This window comes from Microcaecilia unicolor, chromosome 7 (genome assembly GCF_901765095.1).
Source record: "Microcaecilia unicolor chromosome 7, aMicUni1.1, whole genome shotgun sequence".
Lineage (NCBI taxonomy): Eukaryota > Metazoa > Chordata > Amphibia > Gymnophiona > Siphonopidae > Microcaecilia > Microcaecilia unicolor.
Genome location: NC_044037.1, coordinates 270619352 through 270642470, shown reverse-complemented (window position 1 = coordinate 270642470; position 23119 = coordinate 270619352). Strand labels below are relative to the sequence as shown.

The 23119-nt window shown below is 43.2% G+C and overlaps 1 protein-coding gene across 1 annotated transcript in view; it reads right to left on the bottom strand.

Moving 5' to 3' along the window:
* Positions 1–23119, bottom strand: part of NCKAP5 (NCK associated protein 5) — an 898061-nt gene that overhangs the window by 137011 nt on the left and 737931 nt on the right. The window contains exons 10-12 of the mRNA XM_030209965.1: positions 19947–20045; positions 12186–12377; positions 1670–5421 (exon numbers count right to left, since the gene is read on the bottom strand). Of these exons, the coding sequence (XP_030065825.1) occupies positions 1670–5421; positions 12186–12377; positions 19947–20045 (4043 nt within the window). The remainder of the gene's footprint in view (positions 1–1669; positions 5422–12185; positions 12378–19946; positions 20046–23119) is intronic.

The window sequence follows — 23119 nt, the reverse complement described above, 5'->3', positions numbered from 1 at the left end:
GCGGAACATTAAGCCACAACGCTGTCTGTCTGAGCATGCTCAGTTGTTGTGGCAGGTGCACAGCAGCGGAACATTATGCCACTGACGGTGGCTCTGTGAGCACGCTCACTTCTCGTGCCAAGTACTCAGCAGTGGAACATTAAGCCACTGACGCTGGCTCTATGTGCATGCTCAGTTCTCATGGCAAGTGCATTCACGTGAACTGAAAACGCTTATGATGCCGCTGACTGCTGCGCTTTGCCACTGCACTAGACAGCTGACATAGGGCAGGCATTGGATTGCTTCAGTAGGTGGGACTTTGAGATCCCCATCAGCTGCACAAATGATGTGCCAGCTGCTGAGTTGGTCAGAGGTTGAAGTGGAAGGGCCCAGGCCAGCTTAGCCCACCTGTGGCTAAGCTTCTGCCACACAAATGCATTCGTGGGTTCTACTGAAGGCTACATTTCCATTATTTGCTAAGGCTTAGTACTTATTAATTTCAGTGATCAGCCGTTTGATTATAAAAGGTTACACACCAAGGGTCCTATTTACTGAAGTGTCTCTAATGATTTTGCAATTAACAAAGATTAGCTTCTAAAATCAAGGAGAGGTAACTTCAAATCTCTGTGTTACCTGTTGGGAGATGTTCCCAGTAATTTCCCATTCAATTAACCCAATGTCATTACCAAGAGTTAACAGCATAGCAGAGTTAACAGCATAGCAGGTAATAAAGGGGCCCTTTTACAAAGAGGCGGTAGGGCTACCGTGCATGTAGCACAGGCCAAATCAACACTACTGCCCGGGTAGCGTGTCCATCCGGCGGTAATTTCAAAGTTGGCACGCGCAGTTTTCTGCGGTAGAAAATATGTTTCTACTTTCTACCATGGGGGGGGGGGGCACTACTGGCGATAATCAGCAGCATGGCTACATTGGCGTGTGCTGCATGAGTACCACGTGGGTAGCGCGTAAGCCCTTACCGCAATGTCAATGGGTGGCAATAAGGGCTCAGGCGGTAAATAGCCACACCCTACTTTTAATTTTAGTGCACTGCCATATACTACCGCCATTAAAAAAAGCCTTTTTCTCAGCCATGGTAAGAAATGGCCCAGTGCGATGCCAAAAACATGTGCCCATTTTTTTACCACTGCTAAGTAAAAGGACCCCATCATGCGGTGAGCTACACCTATTAAGGCAGTGTTTACTGAATCGCATTATCTGCATGTTAACAGTTAAGATGAGGTAACTTCCTACTACTACTACTACTTAGCATTTCTATAGCGCTGCCAGGGTTACTCTGTATTAACTATAAGGTGCAGTCCCCTACTCATTCCTCCTCTCTTCTCCATCTGTTTTTGTGTTAGCTGTTAACACAAAAGATAGCATGCTATTATAGTGAAGACGCCTTCTTAACTGTTAACATAGTACCCACCATAACTGTTAACATGTATTATTAGTTGCATTAAGAGGTAACATAGCTTAATTAATGGTCCTTCAATTCACGAAAAAAACACAACTTTAAATAATGAAGTATATGTTACTCAGTGATCAAGGCCTGGAAAAAAAAGTTTGGTCACTGACTTACATGATGCTTGGGAAAGGATGTGCAATTAAAAGAATGATATCTTTTTTTCTTATTCACTCATTTTAAAGGATGTTCCACTTTAAGTTATTCCACCAGGTAGTTAGTTACCTGTTTAAGAGCTCTTTCATGAAAGTGTCTTTTTCTGAGAAGTTGGCATTTGCGGATCCATTCTTCTGCTCCAACTGCATTTGGTTTGGCATTACTTGGGAAGTCCTCGCATTCTCTTTGTCTTTTACGACACTGTCTAGAGTATCATCACTTTCCATTGTTTCACTAAGCTCATTTTCCACTTCACAGTGTTCATTTTTCTTTTTGTCTTTTTTTTTGTCAACTTTGGCCTGCTTATTTCCAAACCCCGAACTAGACTTAGTCTCCGGTTTTTCCATTTTAGGTTTAGAAATCTCAGTCTTTTTGCTGTTCAAGGCCGGTAATTTACTTTTCCGAAATCCAAACCAATTTGCAATAGAAGGCCCAGTTCTCTGCTTGGTTTCAGGGCTTGGAGATTTGGTTTGCCCTTGGCCCTTCTGCACATTCTCTTGGATACCCAACATGACTTTTTCTTCTATTGTAGAGTGCAGAAGAGTTGCATTTAAATCACCTGCCATCTCAGACGATTTGATGTTGTCTTGCCTTTGTGACATTTTTGCTTCAAGTTTTGAAGGGCTTCGTAATTTCTCCACATTTTGAAATCTTTGTGGTGACAAACACTTTGGTGAAGATTCCAAATTCATGTCACTTTGAATCACCCTTGGTTCATTATGTAACTGTTGTTTTGATTTTTCAGTGCTTTGCTTATTGTTAACAGATGTGTCACATGCGTCTTTCTGCCATTCTTTTACCTCACATTTTGAAATGCTACGAAAAAAGTCTACTTTTGGTGGTGTTCCACAAGGTAGTTTACTTGGACTGCCATGCTGGCTTCCGGAACTGCTCATACTCCCATGAGACCCCTGCCTAGAGAAGGAATGCTCTATCACTTTTGAAGAAGTTGAAGGGCTTTCGATAGTCGTACTTAAGTTTTGTCTTGTTAAAGAGTTTCCCCTGTCTGCAGTGTTTGTAATAATCTGAGTACGCACTTTCCCAGGTCCTTCAGACACAGAGCTAGTTGATTTCTCTCCGGCATGAATGCTAAAACTCTGACCACGTGCCTTGGCTCCATTCATGCCAAGAGCAGGTTTTTGGTATGTCTTATTACTAGAAGAAACACATCTCTTGCCCAACTTGCCTTCCATTTCATCTCCTCTATCTGCCGTGATATAACTACTTTCTATTGAATGTGGAGATGACGGTTCAACTTTTGCTTCAATAGTTACACTATTTTTTATTTCATTATCATCCTTTGTTATATCGGTTGTTTGAAACATGGATTCATCTTGCTTGGGCTTAATAAAAGTCACATTCTCTTTTGAAGCTGCATTTATACTGTCTTTTTCTTGTTTCCCTGGTATGGTAGAACTTTTCCTCAGCAGTTGTGGAGATTTCACAAGTACTTTTAATCCAACAGGGAGGCGAGTTTTTAACACCTTTTCCTGAGGATTTTGGAAACTATTTGCCGTCTCAGATGTGCAAGAGGTTGAAGGTGACTGTGAACTATTAACCTGAGAAATTAAAGGCTCATTGCTACTGCTTATGTGATACTGTGGCGACGTGGGCAAATTACCTGGTGATCTACGCTGTTGGAGCATTCCATTGTTATTAGACTGTCCCTTTTTGTTGGAGAATGCACTTTTTTCAGAACTCTCTAGTGGCAAAAAGCCTAAGGCAGAAATTTTCTTAGTCCTTCTTGATTCCAATTCTGCCATATCCTGATTCTTACAGTGTAAAGAGAGACGACAGGATTTTGCAGAAAATTTTTTGGGAACAACTTTTGAGGAACCTTGGCAAATGTCCAGAGAGCTTTGGGATTGATGAGGTATGAACTTGTTTTGTGCAATAATGTCTGCATTAGAGTGAGTTAAGTCAACTGCAGGAACATCATACTCTTTTCTTACTTGCTTTTCATTATTAGGCTGATTATGAAAAGCAGCTGGATTTGCAAAACTTTTTAAGGGTGACAATTTAGAAGCATTTTTTGTTAATTCACTGGAAAAAGTAGAACCCGGGCTTATGGATAGAGATGGAGAAGGTTCATAATTTGGCCTTATCAACAATGATGCTGATCTGCCTGGAGGAGTTGGTGGTGATGTTGGGTGGATGCTTTTTGACCCTCCGTCGTAGTAAGTATCCTTTGTTGGAGATTCCCCATAGTCACTGGGCTCTATAGCACTGCATGGTGATAATGAAAATCCAGGAACTTGACTGCCTGAATTATTTAGCCATTCATTTCTTGCTGGAATTTTAGAGTTAGTGGGAAGTTGTACAGAATATTTTGGGATGTTCAAATTTGGTTTTAAGTCTAGACTGCAAAGTGGGCCTGGTGTCTTTAAGAATCTTGAAAGTTTTACTGGAGGCGATGATGGTGATGTTTCTAGTACTGGTTGGCTGGTTGAGGAGGTTATACTTGTGATGTCACTATTTGTTTGAGATTTCGGAGACAAAAACGTTCCTTTGCTAGGTATTTTAGTCAAGTTATGCCTTTGACTCTTTCCTGCAGATGAGCATGATATAGAGCTAGTCTTGCACGATATACTACAGGGTGATTTTATCAGCTTCTGTGAACTTTGTAATACTGGCCTGGTAGAGTTTGAAGATTCAGTAGATATAATACTGTTTTTATACTTTATGGAGTCCTGACTAGTTAGTTCATCATGTTCATCCTTGTCCATCTCTACAACAACATCGTTTTTCAAATCAGCTAGTTTCTGAATATTATTTACTCCACGAGGAAGAAGATCAGCACATTCTATACTGGGCCTAGTTTGCTGTTGGTTTAATGAAATTCCATTTCTAGTAAGGCTGACAACTCCAGTCTGATGAGAGCTGAATTCAATCGGTTCTCCATCCTCTGCATCAAATATAACAGTGACACATTCTTCAGAAGAAGTCTTTTTAATGACTTTTTGTTGTTTAATGAAATTAAATGTCTTTGACCTAGTATCTGAGTTAGTGGGTACTTGTTTCTCCTCTTTATTAGTGAATAGGATTTTACACTTTTTGATACCGATAAGCCTGCCAGCGTCCTTTCTATTATTATCCTCAGTAAATAGAGATAAATCTGAAGGCCTTTTCTCATCGCTGCTTCCTATGTGTAGTTCATCAAGAATGTCATTGTCATCAGTGTCTGAGAGTTGTAAATTCAGGTCTTTACACCCCCTGCTGGCAGGGCTTTTCTCTGTCCGCAACACAGGCCCCTTGGTAGTTGCAGACATTTTTACCTCTGACTGAAAGCCATCCACAAACCTAGTCAGTTTCTCAGGTTTTTCCTTTGAATTAAAGTATGAAACTTTTTTCAGTGAATGTTTCCCATTAGGTTCCCATTCAAACAGACTGTCTGAAATACTGTGAGTTAATTTCTTACAATACATTCGACAGTCCTTGCTCTGTACCTCATGCAGCACGGCTAATACTGAGGACTCGTCGTCCGCATCATCATGGGAATCTGAATCGTAAATGAAAGTTTTCCTGTGCTCAGGGCAGAAGCCACTCATTTCTTTTGGTTTACAATGAGAGTGCTCGTTATGGCTACTGTATTTAATTCCCGGAGAGTATATTCCTTCATTGGAGTCCATACAATCCTTGTAACCCCATTTCGATTTAAGCGTAGGTGGTTCCAGTAAGCCTTTTCTTTCCTGTAACTTCTTTAGCCCTTCCAAAATATGGTTTTCTTTGATGCGGGTAGGAGGTAGTTCATCTATAGGACTAGAGAGGTTGCTGTGGGCTGAGGAGGCAATGCTAATTCTTTTATCCCAATTTGTAGATGACTAAAACAAAAAACAAAAAAAACAAAAAGAATTAGACAAGTTGCAGAGAGAAAATTTACAGTCAGCAATGTTTTTTATGCAGCAGTGCTAATGATAGCACCAAATGTACCTGTAATATAATATGGAAACCACTTTGGTTGTATCGCCAAAAAGGTGGTATATCAAGAATCTAATAATAATAATGATGATGTAACACCCCCTCAAGAGTGTTCCTTGGGGGGGGCTCACCTGACAGACACACCTGGGCCAGCTCTGCCTCCCTCTTACACATATCAAACATATAAATGGCGAGTGACCGTACTCACTCGCAAATGCGCAGTAGAGACTTCCCTCTCTACCCCGCCCTCGCTTCAATACATGATGATGGGGGCGGGACAGAGAGGGAAGTCTCTACTGGCATGCTGCAGACGTCGGAACCGCTCCCCCTCCCCCGGAGTCGCCGCCGCCCCTCCACCCGGCCCGAGCAGCACTGTAAACTTACATCATCACGCAGCAGCAGGCACATCAGCAAAGCTGCCATCAGGCTTCCTTCTCTGCCTTTGTCCCGCCCTTGCCGACGTTACGTCACACGAGGGCGGGACACAGGCAGAGAGGAAGCCCGCCCCGACGGCAGCTTTGCTGATGTGCCTGCTGCTACGTGCTGATGTAAGTTTACAGTGCTGCTCGGGCCGGGTGGAGGGGCGGCGGCTCCGGGGGGGGGGGGGCTCGGAAACCCCCCCTTTTGGAATGGGGGAGGGGAGGGGGAGCGGTTCCGACGTCTGCAGCATGCCAGTAGAGACTTCCCTCTCTGTTTTCACAGGCTCAACAGCTAGTTTTGATATATTTGGCAACTTGGTGCCTCCATTCAAGGAGAAAGAATATTAAAGGGTGGATTTTTTTTATTACATTTGTACCCTGCGCTTTGCGCTTTCCCACTCATAGCAGGTTCAATGTGGCTTACATATTATATACAGGTACTTAATAGTACCTGGGGCAATGGAGGGTTAAGTGACTTGGCCAGAGTCACAAGGAGCTGCCTGTGCCTGCAGTGGGAATCAAACCCAGTTCCCCAGAACCAAAGTCCACCACTCTAACCACTAGGCCACTCCTCCACTCCCTTCCCTTCCCCACATGAACTACTACAAAACCTCAGTGAGTTGAACTCTGTAAAATCTCTCACTGCTTTCTGTCCTCACTAAGCTATGTCCTCTTTGGAAACCTCTCACAACTATCTGCAAAACTCTCACACCCCTGACATCTGTGATCTATTTACACTGACAGAGATCACAGAACTAACTCTCAAAATCCTTCATCCTGCTGTCATCTGTGATCTGCTCGCTCTGACAGACATCGCACAACTTCAACCCTAAGCCACGGAAACACACACTGATATTTCCCTCCTCAGAAAACTCTTCCCCCTTCTTCACAGCCGCAGTTGCCATGCAGAAGACAAATCGATATATTTACTGACAGCCTGCACAAGTACTGACAGGAAAATCACACAGATCAAAATGCCAGCTTCACTAACAGGCAAATTACTCTCTATCAAACCCAATTTATATATGGGTTACAATAATAATACTAATAAGTTGTGAATTTTGTAAGATGTAGGAGTTCATATTATTGTGAATAAATTTTTTAAAAAGAAACATGGAGCAGCATTTTAGAAAGAATGTTGAAATTGGAACACTTGTGATCGACAGGGGAGCACTACTCTCCAGCAGGCTAGATATCAGTGCCGTCACCAGTGGGTTTCCTGATGAAGCTAATGCGAAACGGGTCCTTCGGGACCACACTGTTTTGAGCTATACAGCTGGGGTAGAGCCATGCATCACACGAACGCTGCACGACTCAGATAAGTTTAATTCTCAATATTCAGTGATGTGTTTTTGCTGAGTAGTGCTTGATTAAGTGAATAATCATTTTGCAAAACTTTTTTGAGGAGGTTTTTTGATCCATGATTACTTTTTCGCTGTAGGCAAAAAAGAGCGGTGTGCTGTAATGTTTATTGCCACAGTATTATGAGATCTTTTTGTCCTCCTTTTATTGAAAGTGTTGCGTTTTCCTTTACTTTTCAGTATTTGAGCAGTCTCGTACCATTAGTGAAGTGGATTTTACTGAGTTTCTAAATTGCAATTTAAACATCCAAGCCAGGATGTCCGAAGTTTCACTAGTATTTTAGAACAGAATCCTATTAATGGGTATCTCAGCGTTTCCTGCCAGCTGATTTTCTACCGTGAGCTAAAAACACTACCACACCTTAGTAAAAGACCCCCATGGAGACACGGATATCTCTGTGCCACTATGTGCAGTAGGAATGCCCATTTCAGAAAGAAATATGCCCAAACTGTGGACGAGGAAACAGCAGGGCACAGAGACACCCATTTCACAGCACTTGTTGTGGCAATAGCAACACCGATGTCCATAATGCTGACACCCGAATCCCCATTCAATCCCAACCTCCCTCTACTCCCAATTCAGTCTTGAGCCCCTTCTGCCCCCTACCATTTAATCCAAATCCCCCCACACAAACCTGGCACCATCATGAGCAGTAGCAGAGATGGACCACTGCTGAACAACAATAGTGCCAGGGACTATCTGCACCCTAAGTAGATCAGAGTAGGTTTGAAGGGGGTTAGGGCTGGCAAAGAGTAGGGAAATGGATGTAGTGTCTGGGGCAGAGTATAATAGTTATTTATTTTCATAAAATTTAATATACTGCTTTTCACATAAAAATGATATATCAAGGCTGTTTACAATTAAGATAATATTGGCTAAAAAACATAAAATGACAAAAAAAAGCTAGACTAAGGGGCCCTTTTACTAAGCCACGTAGGCGCCTACGCATGCCCAATGCATGCCAAATTTGAGTTACCGCTCAGTTACTTCGTGGCCCTTGTGGTAATTTCAATTTTGGTGCGTGTCCGCTACGTGCGTCATACGGTAGAAAATATTTTCTACCGTGTGTTTTTGATGCGCACCAAATTCAGAATGACCGCCCAGGGCATGTGGTAGCTGGGCAGTAATGCTGATTTGGCGTATTCTGGACATGCGAAGGGCCTTAGATGTCTTCATAAATGGGCCCCCTAGCCAGTTAGGGGATAGCTGGTTAACAGGGTATTAAGCGACACTGACTGGTCTCTAACTGGCACTAACTGGCATTAACTGGCCTCTCCTGGCCATTTAAATGGCTTTGAACACTGGGCCCTTTGCATTTTGGTTTGCTGAGTGATTATGTTGACATGAGTTTAAGCGAAGGAGAGTGCAATTAGAGTGCTGGATAGTCCTTGCTGCTCCACTTCAGTTTTGTTAAGCTTCTAGATGTGCTGGGTTGCATGCTTATACTGTTGGAAGTATAATGAACTTTGCATTGTAAGATCATAACTCTTGCTTTCAAGATGATAAGCTGCCCTATGCTATAATGCCAAACAGACTGTACAGTGTGGACTGGATTCAAACCCCAGGGGTGGTGCAAACTTCCAGCATAAAGGGGATTTATGTGTAGAAAACAGCTGAATCAGCCAAATGGCTTGGCTGATTTGGCCTTTTGTGGTATATGAATCCCTTCTTCACAGGAAATATATGTTGGCCCTGGGGTTTGAACTGGAGCATCTGATTCTCAGCAAGCATAATGGCTGAAACACAGGTCATTCACTCCAAAGTAATGCCCCTAATTTGTTTGAAATATCCCAGGTTTTACTCCCACTCTATAAACTACACTGGTAAATAAAATATATTTATAGTTTATAGAACAAGTACCATCCTAGAGTTAAATTTGCTGGTTGTTAAGGTTCTGAATTAAAGACAAATTCCTATGTTTTAGCCTTTCCGTTCTTCAGGACAGAATATTAACTTCCATGAAATGCACTATATTTGAATTTGGATTTTTATTTAATTACTTGTCTTTGCTTCAATTTACATTTCTACTTGCTTTGGAAACAACTGCATTTCCTCCCAGGCCTGGATTCACCCACACAGGTCAAATTGGTCTGTGCTTAGGGTGGCACATTTTTTGGTGAGGTAAAATTCTTCCCCCTGCAGTTCTTTGGTCGCATTTTTCTGGTTTCCCCTATATGAAACTTCTGAACTAAACCTCTGGACTCTCTCTCTCTCTCCCAGAATGGCTCTTCAATCTCTCCCTTCTGTCTTTCCCAGTCCAATTTGGTATGAGGTATCCAGGTTAAAAAAAAGTAAGACCAAGTCAGGATATTTTCAACATATTCAACAAAAAGCTTGATTGAATATGGAGCCTTTTGCAAAATAATTATAAAAATATGGAAAAATATATGCAGCAGGCCTAGCCATTTTATAAGCAACCCATTCAAATGAGTGGCATCATTCGGGGTTCTGCAAATGTAAAGAGTGGCACCTGCAAGCATAAGCAGCAGATTTGCTACCGTCACGCGGAAGTGTCACTTAAGTAACAAAAGGCCCCTTTTACTCAGCCGCGTTAGGCTCTACGCGCACCCAACATGCGCCAAAACGAACTTACCGCGTGCCTCTTGCAGTAATTTCATTTTTGGCACGCATCCACTATGCGCATCTGGAAAATATTTTTTTTATTTTCAGACGCGTCTAGCGGACACACACCAGGTGGCATCTGATGCACGTAGGTCCTTACCGCGCAGATTCTTTACCGCTAGGTCTATGGATGGCGGTAAGGTCAGACACCTAAAATGGACACGTGCAATCTGTCGCGGAAACGGCCAAAGTTGACGGGGGCATGTCGGAGGCATGGTGAAGGCGGGACTGGGGCGCGTATATCGGCTGAGGAGAGATGGCCGTCCTCGGCTGATAATCAAAAAAAGAAAGGCATTTTTAGCGCGAATTTGGGTCACTTTTTTGGACCTTTTCTTTTCACGAACAAGTCCCCAAAAAGTGCCCTAAATGACCAGATGACCACCGGAGGGAATCGGGGATGACCACCCCTGACTCCCCCAGTGGTCATTAACCCCCTCCCACCCAAAAAAACCAACTTTAAAAACTTTTTTTCCAGCTTGTATGCCAGCCTCAAATGTCATACCCAGCTCCATCACAGCAGTATGCAGGTCCCTGAAGCAGTTGTTAGTGGGTGCAGTGGACTTCAGCCAGGTGGACCCAGGCCCATCCGCCCCTACCTGTTACACGTGGTGGTAAATGGGAGCCCTCCAAACCGCCCCCAAAACCCACTATACCCACATCTAGGTGCCCCCCTTCAGCCATAAGTGCTATGGTAATGGTGTAGAGTTGTGGGGACTGGGTTTTGGGGGGGATTTGGGGGGCTCAGCACCCAAGGGAAGGGAGTTATGGACTTCAGAGGTAGTTAACTTTTTTTTTTAATTGTTACAAGTGCCCCCTAGGGTGCCCAGTTGGTGTCCTGGCATGTGAGGGGGACCAATGCACTACGAATCCTGGCCCCTCCCACGACCCAATGCCTTGGATTTGTTGGGTTTTGAGCTGGGCGCCTTCGGTTTCCATTATCGCTGAAAAACGAAACTGCCCAGCTCAAATCCGCACAAATCCGATGCATTTGGCTGGCACAAACCGTATTATCGGAAAAAAGATGGACGCCCATTTTTTTCCAAAATACGGTTTGTCCGGCCCCTTCACATACCCGTTCTCAGAGATAGACGCACATGGAGATGGGTGTTTGCATTCGATTATGCCCCTCTATGGCTATTCTTATGTTCTTATGTACTTATGAGTATGTATTTTCTGACCCTGGAGGGCTCACAATCCGACGCAATGGAGGATTAAGTGAACTGTCCAAGATCACAATGTGGGGCAGTGGAATTTAAAGCAAGCACCCTCTGGTTCTAAGGCTGCTGTATAAGGTCCGCCCAACCACATCCAAAACCCCTTCATATCTATGTTTGCTGCCTGCATACATACACAAGTAGCACTTTTCCAGAATCACTATTTATATGCAGGGCCAGCCCAGCTATTAGTCAAGTCAAGACAGCCGCCTAGGGCACCAGCTTCTTGGGCGCATTATTAACAGTGGCAGTCAATGCAATACAAAGGTCCTGACAGCCCACAAACTCAAAAACCATCAGTTCATATATCTACTATAACCTGCATTTCATAGCATTTGCGTGGGAGTTCAGTAATCAAGTCTTGGGGAAGGGAGTTGCAGGCTAGAGGTCTGAAGGTTAATTGAGGAGGTGGGGGTGTAAGGCTGAAGGTTTTCCTAGGGAACCCACTACTCTTGCATCGGATCAGTTGCCAGAGGATGTGGTAGCAGCGGTTATCGTATCTGGGTTTAATAAAGGTTTGGACAAATTCCTGGAGGAAAGGTCCATAGTCTGCTATTGAGACAGACATAGGAAGCAACTGCTTGCCCTGGGATTTGTAGTATGGAGTGTTGCCACGATTTGAGTTTCTGCCAGGTACTTGTGACTTCTGCCAGGTACTTGTGACTTTGCTTGACCACTGTTTGGAAAACAGGATACTGGGCCAAATGGACCACTGGTCTGACTTAGTATGGCTACTCTTATGTATGTTATGTATATGTGCATGTGCATGCCAATTTACACATACAGTTTTTTTAATATATACACATAAGCCTTCTAAAATTGTCTCTTATTTGCTTGAATTTGTCTTGGGCAGCCATTGGAATGGCATGCAAAAAATATGAACTAATGAATAAAACGTATATTGCACACATAGCTGGAAAGTTTAACATGAATGCAGGGAGTTTCCTAGCCACTTCATTTCGGAGCAGGTCACATTACATAAAATAAACATCATTGAAGAACTGAAAATGATTCACAGCTTATGTATTAGATAAACATGAAGCTGGTTACCTTTTTACTGCATGTTTTCCCATCATTCCATGTGCAGGAAGAGCCGCTAGAATATTCACTGCAAGTACTGGACAAAGACAGTTCACTGCTACTACAGCTGCTCCGAGGATACAGACGACTGGATCCTGTCATATTTAATTGAGCCTGGCATTTCAAAGCAGGTAGCCCATACTTCACATTCTGTTGGAATTCCTGCACACAAGAAGGAATATAACCATCTTATAAATGAAAACACAATGGGGCTGATATTCTATAGAACGTATCCAGGGATGAGCGGCCTCTACCCAGAGAAGTTACGCTTACCAGCGTAATGGTGGCATAATGGTTTATATTTTATTGGGTTTTGCAAGCAGTGTCAAGCAGTGTACAATACTCCAAACAGAACATATGGAAATGGCAGATGACTTTTAATGTGAGCAAGTGCAAAATGATGCATGTGGGAAAGAGGAACCTAAACCATAGTTAAGTGATAAACCTGCTTATAATTGAACGAGAAAAACGCCCAAGTTCCGACCTAAATCGGGAGATGGACGTTTATCTCACAAAAATGAATAACACGGTATAATCGAAAGCCGAACTTGGACGTTTTCAACTGCACTCCATCGCGGAAGCGTACAATGTTGACGGGGGTGTGTCGGAGGCGTGGTGAAGGCGGGACTGGGGCATGGTTATCACCCGAACAGAGATGGGCGCCTTTCGCCGATAATGGAAAAAAAGTATGCGTTTGTAGCTAGAATTTAGGGCACTTTTCCTGGACCCTGTTTTTTCACGAATAAGGCCCCAAAAAGTGCCCTAAATGACCAGATTACCACCAGAGGGAATCGGGGATGACCTCCCCTGACTCACCCAGTGGTCAGTAACCCCCTCCCACCACAAAAAAAATGATGTTTCACAACTTTTTATTTTCACCCTCAAATGTCATACCCACCTCCCTGGCAGCAGTATGCAGGTCCCTGGAGCAGTTGTTAGGGGATGCAGTGGACTTCAGGCAGGTGGACCCAGGCCCATCCCCCCCTACCTGTTACAATTGTGCTGCTTAATGCTTAGTCGTCCAACCCCCCCAAACCCACTGTACCCACATGTAGGTGCCCCCCTTCACCCCTTAGGGCTATAGTAATGGTGTAGACTTGTGGGCAGTGGGTTTTGAGGGGGATTTGGGGGGGGGGGGCTCAACACACAAGGGAAGGGTGCTATGCACCTGGGAGCTCTTTTACCTTTTTTTTGTTTTTGTAAAAGTGCACCCTAGGGTGCCCGGTTGGTGTCCTGGCATGTGAGGGGGACCAGTGCACTACGAATCCTGGCCCCTCCCACGAACAAATGCCTTGGATTTATTCGTTTTTGAGCTGGGCGCTTTCATTTTCCATTATCGCTGAAAAGCAAAAACGCCCAGCTCACAAATTGTCGAATAAAACATGGACGTCTATTTTTTTCGAAAATACGGTTCGGTCCGCCCCTTCACGGACCCGTTCTTGGAGATAAACGTCCAAGGAGATAGACGTTTTCATTCGATTATGCCCCTCCACAGGTTCCACATTAGGAGTCAATGCCCAGGGAAAGGATTTAGGTGTTATTGTTGATATGTTATGTTGGAAACTTCTGCTCAATGTGCAGCGGTGGCTAAGAAAGCAAATAGAATGTTAGACATTTTTAGGAAAGGAATGGAAAACAAAACTGAGAATGTTATCATTTATAATGCTCCATGGTGCGACCGCACCTCTAATACTGTGTGCAGTTCTGGTCACCGCATCTCAGAAAAGATTTAGTGGAATTAGAAAAGGAACAGAGAAGAGTTATGAAAATGATAAAGGGGATGGGACGACTTCCCTATCAGGAAAGGCTAAAGCAGCTAGGGCTCTTCAGCTTGAAGAAGAGATGGCTCAGGGGAGATACGATAGAGGTATATAAAATACTTAGTAAATTGTTTACTCTTTCCAAAATAGTAGGACTAGAGGGCTCACAAAGAAGCTAGTAAATAGTTAATTTAAAATAAATCAGAGAAAATATTTCTTCATTCAACAAGCAATTAAACTCTGGAATTTGTTGCCAGAGAATGTGGTAAAAGCAGTTAGTTTAGCAGGGATTAAAAACGATTTGGTTAATGTCCTAAAAGTCCATAAGCCATTATTAAGATGGACTTGTTCAAATCCACTGCATATTATAGGATAAGCAGCATAAAATCTGTTTTATTGTTCTGGGATCCTGCCAGGTACTTGTGATCTGGATTGGTCACTGTTGAAAACAGGATACTAGGCTTGATGGACCTTCGGACTGTCCCAGTATGGCAATGCTTATGTTCTTATGATTAGGTGGTATATAAATTTTTTAAATAGATAAATAGATATATTTTATTGATAGTTTTGCAATTATAAACACACAACATAAAATAATAGAAAACACACACAATGTTTAGCACTTTTTATAGAATTAGGGGGGTCAATGTGGCTTAAGTGGGTAGGAGCTTCTGTCCACTTAAGCCATGTTGAATACTGACCCCCATAGACTTTATTTGAATTATTTCCAACACAGGCCCCAGTAAGTTACAGCAAACAAAGTCATGAGTACAGCAAGCGCATCTTGACAACTATATTAGACTTCTAAAATGTAACAAATGAGGTCTCATGTGCTCGACAAGGTAAATTAATTTACTGCCCCAACCAGAATGACCATTGAGAATGGGATCTCTCCATTTCAGTCTAAATTTGGTTTGCTATCTGGTGCGAGGCTTTGTCTAAGAAACTCTCTGATGTAGTACAATCCATCTTTGTGTCACTCCCAGACAGCTGAAGCCTCCTGCTTATGCAATTTATTGACACTTTATGGCTGCGTTCAGTACTTCTGTAGTTATCAACCCTCTCCAAATGCAATTTCAGCTGACTGTGATGAAAGGCCAGCTTTAAGGAAGGAAGTAATGTAGAATAGATAACACTTTGGGGAAAATATTAAACCATTTTAGAGATATACGGGATATATTTAATTTATTTGTTAACTAATATTTTTGTGTGTAGCACGATCAGACCTCTTTTGTCATTAGGCATGTGTATTCGATGCTCTCAGGTTACACTCTGCTGTTAAACAGAAGCACTTATTTTGAAAATTAGCAAAAGTATGAAGAAGCCGCATTATTATAGATTATTCCTCAGTTTGTTTTCCAGTTTCATTGAGACTAAAAAAGTATTTGAAATCTCATTCAAAACACTAAGGGGTCCTTTTACTAAGGTGTGCTGAAAAGTGGCCTGCGCTGGCGTGGACACATTTATTCGACGCACGCAGGTCCATTTTTCAAAAAAGGCTTTTTTTTTCTTAGCCAAAAATGGACGTGTGGCAAAATAAAAATTGGTGTATGTCCATTTTGGGCCTGAGACCTTACCGCCACCCACTGACCTAGCCTAGCGGTAAGGTCTCATGTGTTAGCCGGGTGGTAATGGACTACGCATGTACAATGCTGATTACTGCCAGGTTAGCGCCGCAGGCGGGGAAAATAAAATATATTTTCCAGCGGCTTAGTGGACAAACGTAAAAAATGAAATTACCACCCGGGTCATGCAGTAGTTCAAAATTGATGCACGTAGGATGCGCGTAGGGCAGCTTCGTAAAAGGGCCCCTAATTTTAGCCTGTTTTTTTTTCTTCTAGATGTAAATGTACTGAATGGGTTTTATGCTGTGTTCATTGACATAAAACATCAGGAAAACCAGTCTTTGAAGTGCATAGTTCTCAATAAAAATGTCTTTTTTTTAAAATCCACATCAGGAAAGGAAGTCAGCAAGTCCAGCAAATAAGCAGCTTACTCGTATTAAGTGTCTAAGTGATAGTCAGTCCACGAAGGTCGGCATTTTTTTTCAACACTGGCCGCAAATAGGCTGTTTTAGGCCTGAATAATTATCAGTGCCAGGCTACACCCAGACACTAGCTCGTTGTGGAATCTGCAATTCATTGCTGTGCATGACTCAATTTAGGGGGTCTTTTATGTAGGCACGCTGGCGTTTTTAACGCATGTTAAAAATAGGCACGCGCTAAACGCTAAAGATGCCCATAGGGATAAATTACAAGATTTGGATAATAAACAGTATGATATGAAGAATAAAAATGGGGAATTCAATGAGGATTTGAACCACACCATTGCGCCTGTGACACAAAGAACTTAATTGTTCATATGGATGTGAGATGCAGTGAGATCTGATGAACCCCGAAAGTAAATCAGAGTAAATCGCTTATGATTACGACTTAAAAAAAATTTGTAAATCCTGCAATGAATGAATATGTTTGGGACAGTGTTAGGACATAGGGATACATTGGCATCTTTAGCATTAAGCGCGCGCCACCAAAGCAAGGTCAAAGGTCATGTGGTTGTTGTCCCATGCTAGCAGTGGCATGGATGATGTCTAACATCAAGGGCAGTTCAAGAAAGAGAGTCAACAGGCATGAGAGGGAAGATGCGTTTACGGCAATCCCTTGAGCAAAGCTGTATGTTAGCGCCTGGGCATGTCGGCAGTATATGCCCCAGGTGGAGCAAAAAGCTACAGTGTGATTATGGCAGAAAGAGAGAGAACTGTGTGACTCAAAAAGGCTAGACCACTTGCCTCAAATGCTCTAGATAGAAATTGAGTCATATATTTGATTGTTTATTACTGTAAAGTAGGGTTAAATGGTCAGTATTCTCAACGGAGAAGGGTAGTTAGTGGGGTTCCCCAGGGCTCTGTACTGGGACCGCTGCTTTTTAACATATTTATAAATGACCTAGAGATGGGAGTAACTAGTGAGGTAATTAAATTTGCTGATGACACAAAGTTATTCAAAGTCGTTAAATCGCGGGAGGATTGTGAAAAATTACAAGCGGACCTTACGAGACTGGGCAATTAAACAAAAAAAAAGAAAGCTGGACCTGTGGGAAAAATGTACTTCCCCTGCCCACAGAGACATGGGAGCAGCAAAGGCAGTCCCATCCTGATTCGATCATCCAAATAAATAAAATCTCCATCATCAATCCCCATCATCAATCCCTCCTGACCCCAACAACCCCCCTACTTGAACAGCTCCCTCCTACCACAAACAGCTCTCTCCAACAAGAACAGCCCCCTTAACATGAACAGCCACCTTCCAACAAGAACAGGCCCATCCCACCATGAGTAGACTCTCTCCCAAGAGTAGACTGCCCCTCTTCCCTGATATGACCAGCCACCATTTATTTAAAACACTTATACCCCACCTGAAACCAAGCGGCTTACAGTAAAACATACAAAATATGATATGATTACTACTAGAGTTCAGGCTTCCATATATGAGTATTACCACTGGAGCTCTCAGTAGCCATTTTGGATCATGGAGGCCCACAAGGTGGGAAGGAGTGGACCTTGCTCCTGCCCCACTAGACATAAGGGAACTCAGGTAAGACTGGGGACTGTACCATGGGAATGGGGGTAGGAGGACTTGTGGCCCCAGGAAGGGAAGGGGGGAGATTGCCACATCAGGCTTGTGCCACCATATGGGGGGCCTCTGGGGAGGGGGTCTGCTCTTCTCAGGAGGGGTGGCTGGTCATGTCAGGAGAGTCTGCTTTTGTTGAGAGGGGGCTCTGTTCAAGTAAAGAGGTTACTGTTCATGCCAGAAGGGGGCTGTTTATGTCAAGATGTCTGTTCTTGTTGGCAGGGGATCTACTAGTATTGGGAGAGGGATGTTCATATCAGGGAAGGAGAGAGAGGAGATGTTCTTGTTGAGAGGGGGCTGTTCTTGGTGCGATTCTACCATTGTCCGAAGGGAAGGTTGGTCAGGTTGCGGAGTTTGTTCTTGTTGGGAAGGGTCATTCATGCAGACATGTTCATGCTGGGGGGGTCTGCTATTGTCAGGAGGAGGGTTGTTCATGCCAGGAGGGTGCTGTTCATGCCAGGAGGAGAGACCTTCATGCTGGAGAGGTTGGTGATGTCATGAAGTGGCTGGTGATGTCAGGGATGGGGGTTAGGGTGTGCAAAATGTTGAGAGGGGGCTCTGTTCAAGTCAAGAGGTTACTGTTCATGCCAGAAGGGGGCTGTTTATGTCAAGATGTCTGTTCTTGTTGGCAGGGGATCTACTAGTATTGGGAGAGGGATGTTCATATCGGGGAGGGGGAGAGGGCAGCTGTTCTTGTTGAGAGGGGGCTGTTCTTGGTGCGATTCTGCCATTGTCCGAAGGGAAGGTTGGTCAGGTTGCGGAGTTTGTTCTTGTTGGGAAGGGTCATTCATGCAGACATGTTCATGCTGGGGGGGTCTGCTATTGTCAGGAGGAGGGTTGTTCATGCCAGGAGGGTGCTGTTCATACCAGGAGGAGAGACCTTCATGCTGGAGAGGTTGGTGATGTCATGAAGTGGCTGGTGATGTCAGGGATGGGGGTTAGGGTGTGCAAAATGGAGGGAAAGGATGGAATCATGGGATCTGAAACTTTGTGATCTAGAGCTGCTCATCTGGAGCAGGTCTAAATTCCAATTTTGGGGTTTGCTACTGCAGCTGTGAAGTCCCTATGTGAAATAGAGAATGTACATCTGTATTGTCATCCCAGTCAGACCACTTCCTATCCCCATCTTCCTCACACCCTCTTGCCATCTAGAACCAGTGAGTTTCCACACTTCTGAATGACACCTGTTTTAAAATGGCTTTTCAATGTCTGGGCCTCTCTAGACGTTTAAAGTCTTCCACTTAGACGTGTAGTTGATTCTAAAATGACATTGGCTGCCACGTGGAAGCAGCTAAGTGCCACTCCTACCCATTAACTCCCATGGGATATCAATGCCACAGTGCGTTGTCATTGCTTAAATAAGGCAGTTTATCTAATGAAGCACACAGGTGGGATACCTTTTGGACAATTAAGAAATGACAGGAAATGCATCAAAAAAGATTGAGTCCTTGAGCTTCCATAGGGAGGCATAAAACACTATTCAGTTTACCATTTGTGTTCTTTTTTTATATAAAGTTGTCAGTGTGTGTGTGTGTTTTTTTTTCTTGGTAAGAATACTGCAGTGTCACCTTTTATTCAATTACTGTTCAGAAGTGACCTGGAGTTCAAGAATAAGTTTGTAAAATGCATATTATAACAAATTCCGCCTACACAGTCACTCAAATTCATATTAAATAATATGTGGGACAAGCCTTCAAGTTGTACATTTCAGTCAAAGGCTGCATTTTGCATTCATATAACTTTCTGTTAAGATGTCATTGAATCATTTAAAAAAAATCCACATAGGGGATGCTATCATGCAATATCGCAACATTAAACTTAGTTTTGAAGAAAAATTCATTTTCAGCATGTATTTTCCTGTCTGTACATTTTCTGAATTTTTTGGAATCTCTTTTCTTCATGAAAGATACACAGGTTAACATTTGCCAAATAAGCAGAAAGCAGAACTCATAGGACAAAAATAAAAATATATTATAGAAGACACAAGTTTTTTTCTAAAGTTCATACATAATGTATCATACAATGGGATGAATAATATAGTGCGTGCGCTTTAATAAAAAAGCTGCTTGGTCATTTCTCAGAGACTCTGAAATGTAATCAATAGCAAAATAAATAAAGAGCATTGGGAGTACACTGCCCAGATTTACGCATCTTCTGCACAGATTGATACTTTCTGCTTACTATAACCCAGGATCTGAGGTTGAGTTTCAGAGACTTAAAGAAAGGAACGTGATCTCATCTGCCCCCAACAGTGGTTCAAGGTTGAGCTTTCTGCTTCACCTATGTTCACACGTTATACCAAGTTGAAAAACATATGAGCTAATAAGGAAATGAACATAAACCTGAGTGTCGGCAGTTAGCAAGTGTGTCAAACTTCTGTTCTTCTCCACCACTGGTAGCAAATCCCCAGAGGAAAGATCTAAGAGGCGTGAATGAAGTTTCTGCATGAAAAAAAAAAGATGGATATTTTGTCAACATTCACCAGATTGGATCTCCCCCTCTTCCTCCCCCCCCCCCCCCCCCCCCAACCCCACTTTTCATAATCGCACATACTACAGTAACATTTCAGGAAGAAAAGGCCCCTGGACAAAACAGCAATTGGCTTAATATTTGAGGGGCCCTTTTACTAAGCTGCGTAGTCACCTACGTGCACCTAATGCGTGCCAAATTGGAATTACGACCCGGTTACCGCATGGCCCTTGCAGTAATTTCAATTTTGGTGCACGTCCGCTACACACGTCTGAAAAATATTTTTTGTTTCCTGACGCTTGTAGACCATTACCTCCCAGTTACTGCGTGAGACCTTACCGCTAGGTCAATGGCTTGCGGTAAGGTCTCAGACCCAAAATGGACGCGCGACAATTTTCATTTTGCTGCAAGTCCATTTTCAGCATTTTTTGCAGGCGCGCTGAAAAATGGATCTGCGCGCGCCCAAAACACACACACTACCGCAGACCCCTGAGTTTCTTATTTAATTGCTTATTGAGTCCAAACCTTACTGGGCAGATAAATTGGTTCACTGATGAGGAAAGAAAGTCCATTTCTCTATGATGGATATTTCAAGAACTACTGTTGGTTACTTAACCCGCAAGGTAGAGTGATCACCGCTAAAATAAACACACAATCTTCAAGGGCTTAACAAGTTAACCACGAAGAGTCTAAAATAAAATAAAATAAACTACAAAATTAGCATTTTCAAAACAACTCAGTTATTCATTTTCTAATATTCAGCCGTTGTTATGGCCCAACTGAATAATTATAGTAGTGATCCAAGGTTTAAACAGCATTGATCTTCTTCAGCCCTCCCCAGCACACATTTTAACACAAAGTCATTAATGTCATCTGTTAGGAACAATTAATGTGAATCAAAAATAATTGCATCAGGGAACGAGGGACTCAAAGGATTTTGCACATTAATATTCAGATGATGTTCGTTTACACACCCAATTCTTTATTTCAGATTTGCTTGGATGGATTGTTAACTTGGTGCCATTTCCTTCTATTAATCTGTGTACTAATTACAAGGCTCACTGCTGTGCAAAAAGCTAGATCTGTTTAACTGAGGGTGCAATAAAACTAAATACTACTTCTTGACTGATGACTTTCAAAGGCAAAATTTGGTGTCCAGATGGTTATGTATCAGATGGTCAAGCACCTACTTGAAAAATCATTAATATTGAATATGGGCCTTTCCCATGTGCTAAGCCCATTTTTAGCATGGTTGGCAAAAAAGGGCATTTTTGTATTTCTGGGTGTGTGCTAATGTTTTGCTTTAGTGTGTGCCCAGTCAAAATATTACCGCAGGTACACTTACCGTCTCCTACTTAAGTGGCATTAGGGGTTCCCACATTATGGATGTGCTAACCCATTAGTGCACTAGCTGATTAAGCACATCCACAGGGCTGGTCTTAGGAATTGCGGGGCCCTATGCAGACTAGTTCAGTGCCCCCCCCCCCGCCCGCACTCGCCCGTGACCACTCCCCACCTCCCCGCCCGCACCCACCACCATAAGCCATATTTTATCAGAGTTTAAAAGGAAGTTTAGAGCTCTCTCAACCCCACCTCACCCCGAATGCATCCATCACGTTTCAGTAGAGAGTGGCAGACAGTGGCAGTGATTTTCATATCCCATCATTTGCTGAGCCCAGAGCCTCCTTGCTGCTGAATCCCGCCCTTGCGGAAACAGGAAGTGACATCAAAAGGGGGCAGGACGCAGCAGCGAAGAGGCTCTGGGCTCAGCAGCTGTCGGGATATGAAACTCGTTGCTGCTGCCTGATGCTCTCTACTGAAATGTGGATGCGTATTAAGGTACGGAGCAGGGAGGTGTTCCGAGACAGGAGGGCAGACGTACCAGAGATGTAGGGTCCCTAGGAGCGCGGGGCCCTGTGCGACCGCCCTGTTGCCCCTGCCTAAGACCGTCCCTGCACATCCATGCCTATTCTCTGCCCTGACACACTCCCTCCCTAAAATAATTACTGTGCAGCTGTTTTTGCCATCTGCACACATTAACGTGGAACTCTTTAGTGCCTCCCGCCTAACAAAGTTTAGTAAAAGGGCCCCTTAGAAATCAAATTCACCAATCTGCAGAGTAAATATGCAACATGGTGACACGTGAGTGATAATTTCATAGCAGGGCAAGCTTGGGAAAAGGTGCCTATATCAAACCTATTTTAGAAAGATAACATCAGCACCTATGTGCCTGTATTAAATAAGCACCCAGAACTAGCACCAGTAGCTATCCAGAACAATCCATGGGCAGAGTAAATCTGGTCCCTAGAGTTGTTCAATTTAGTGCTGACATTCAGTCTACTCAGGCACTAATTCTATAAACTATACACTCAAGTTTCCAACTAATGTGCAAATTTGCAAGTTTAAGTTATAGAATAACGTCAGTTGCACGTGTAACATAATTCAATAGTCGACTGTTAATTGAAATGAACAATTATTAGCTACTAGTAAAAAAGCCCCGTTTCTGATGCAAATGAAATGGGGGCTAGCAATGTTTTCTTCTGTGTGCATGTGGGAGTGTGTGTGTCCCTGCCCTCTGGCCTCTCTCCCCTCCCCCCTCTGAGTCCTTCACTGTTACAGAGCCAGCGATTTGATTTCGTGCTCTGCTGTTTTCCTTCACTGACTGTGTTACAGAGAGGGCGGGGCAGACACTCATAGGGAAACCGGATATCTCGCCCCCTTCACACTTACGGCTGGAGGCTTCATAGAACGTTGGTGTTGCCTTTTATTTAGAGAGATAATTGACCGTCACTGGTGCTAATTGGCATCAATTAGCAATTATGCGTGCAACTGCCCTTAGTCACAATTTTATAAGTTGTGCGTTCAGATTCTAGAGGCTGCAACTTTTTGGGACATGGACCAGATAGGGGCATGGGCAGGTTGGTGACCTTTTGAGAATTTACCCCTTCACTGGGTAAGTTTCTGGATAAAACTAGGACAGAAATAAAAGCTCTCCTAACTTTATCCAGTTAGCTAGCATTTAAACAGAAATGTTGACCAACCAGGG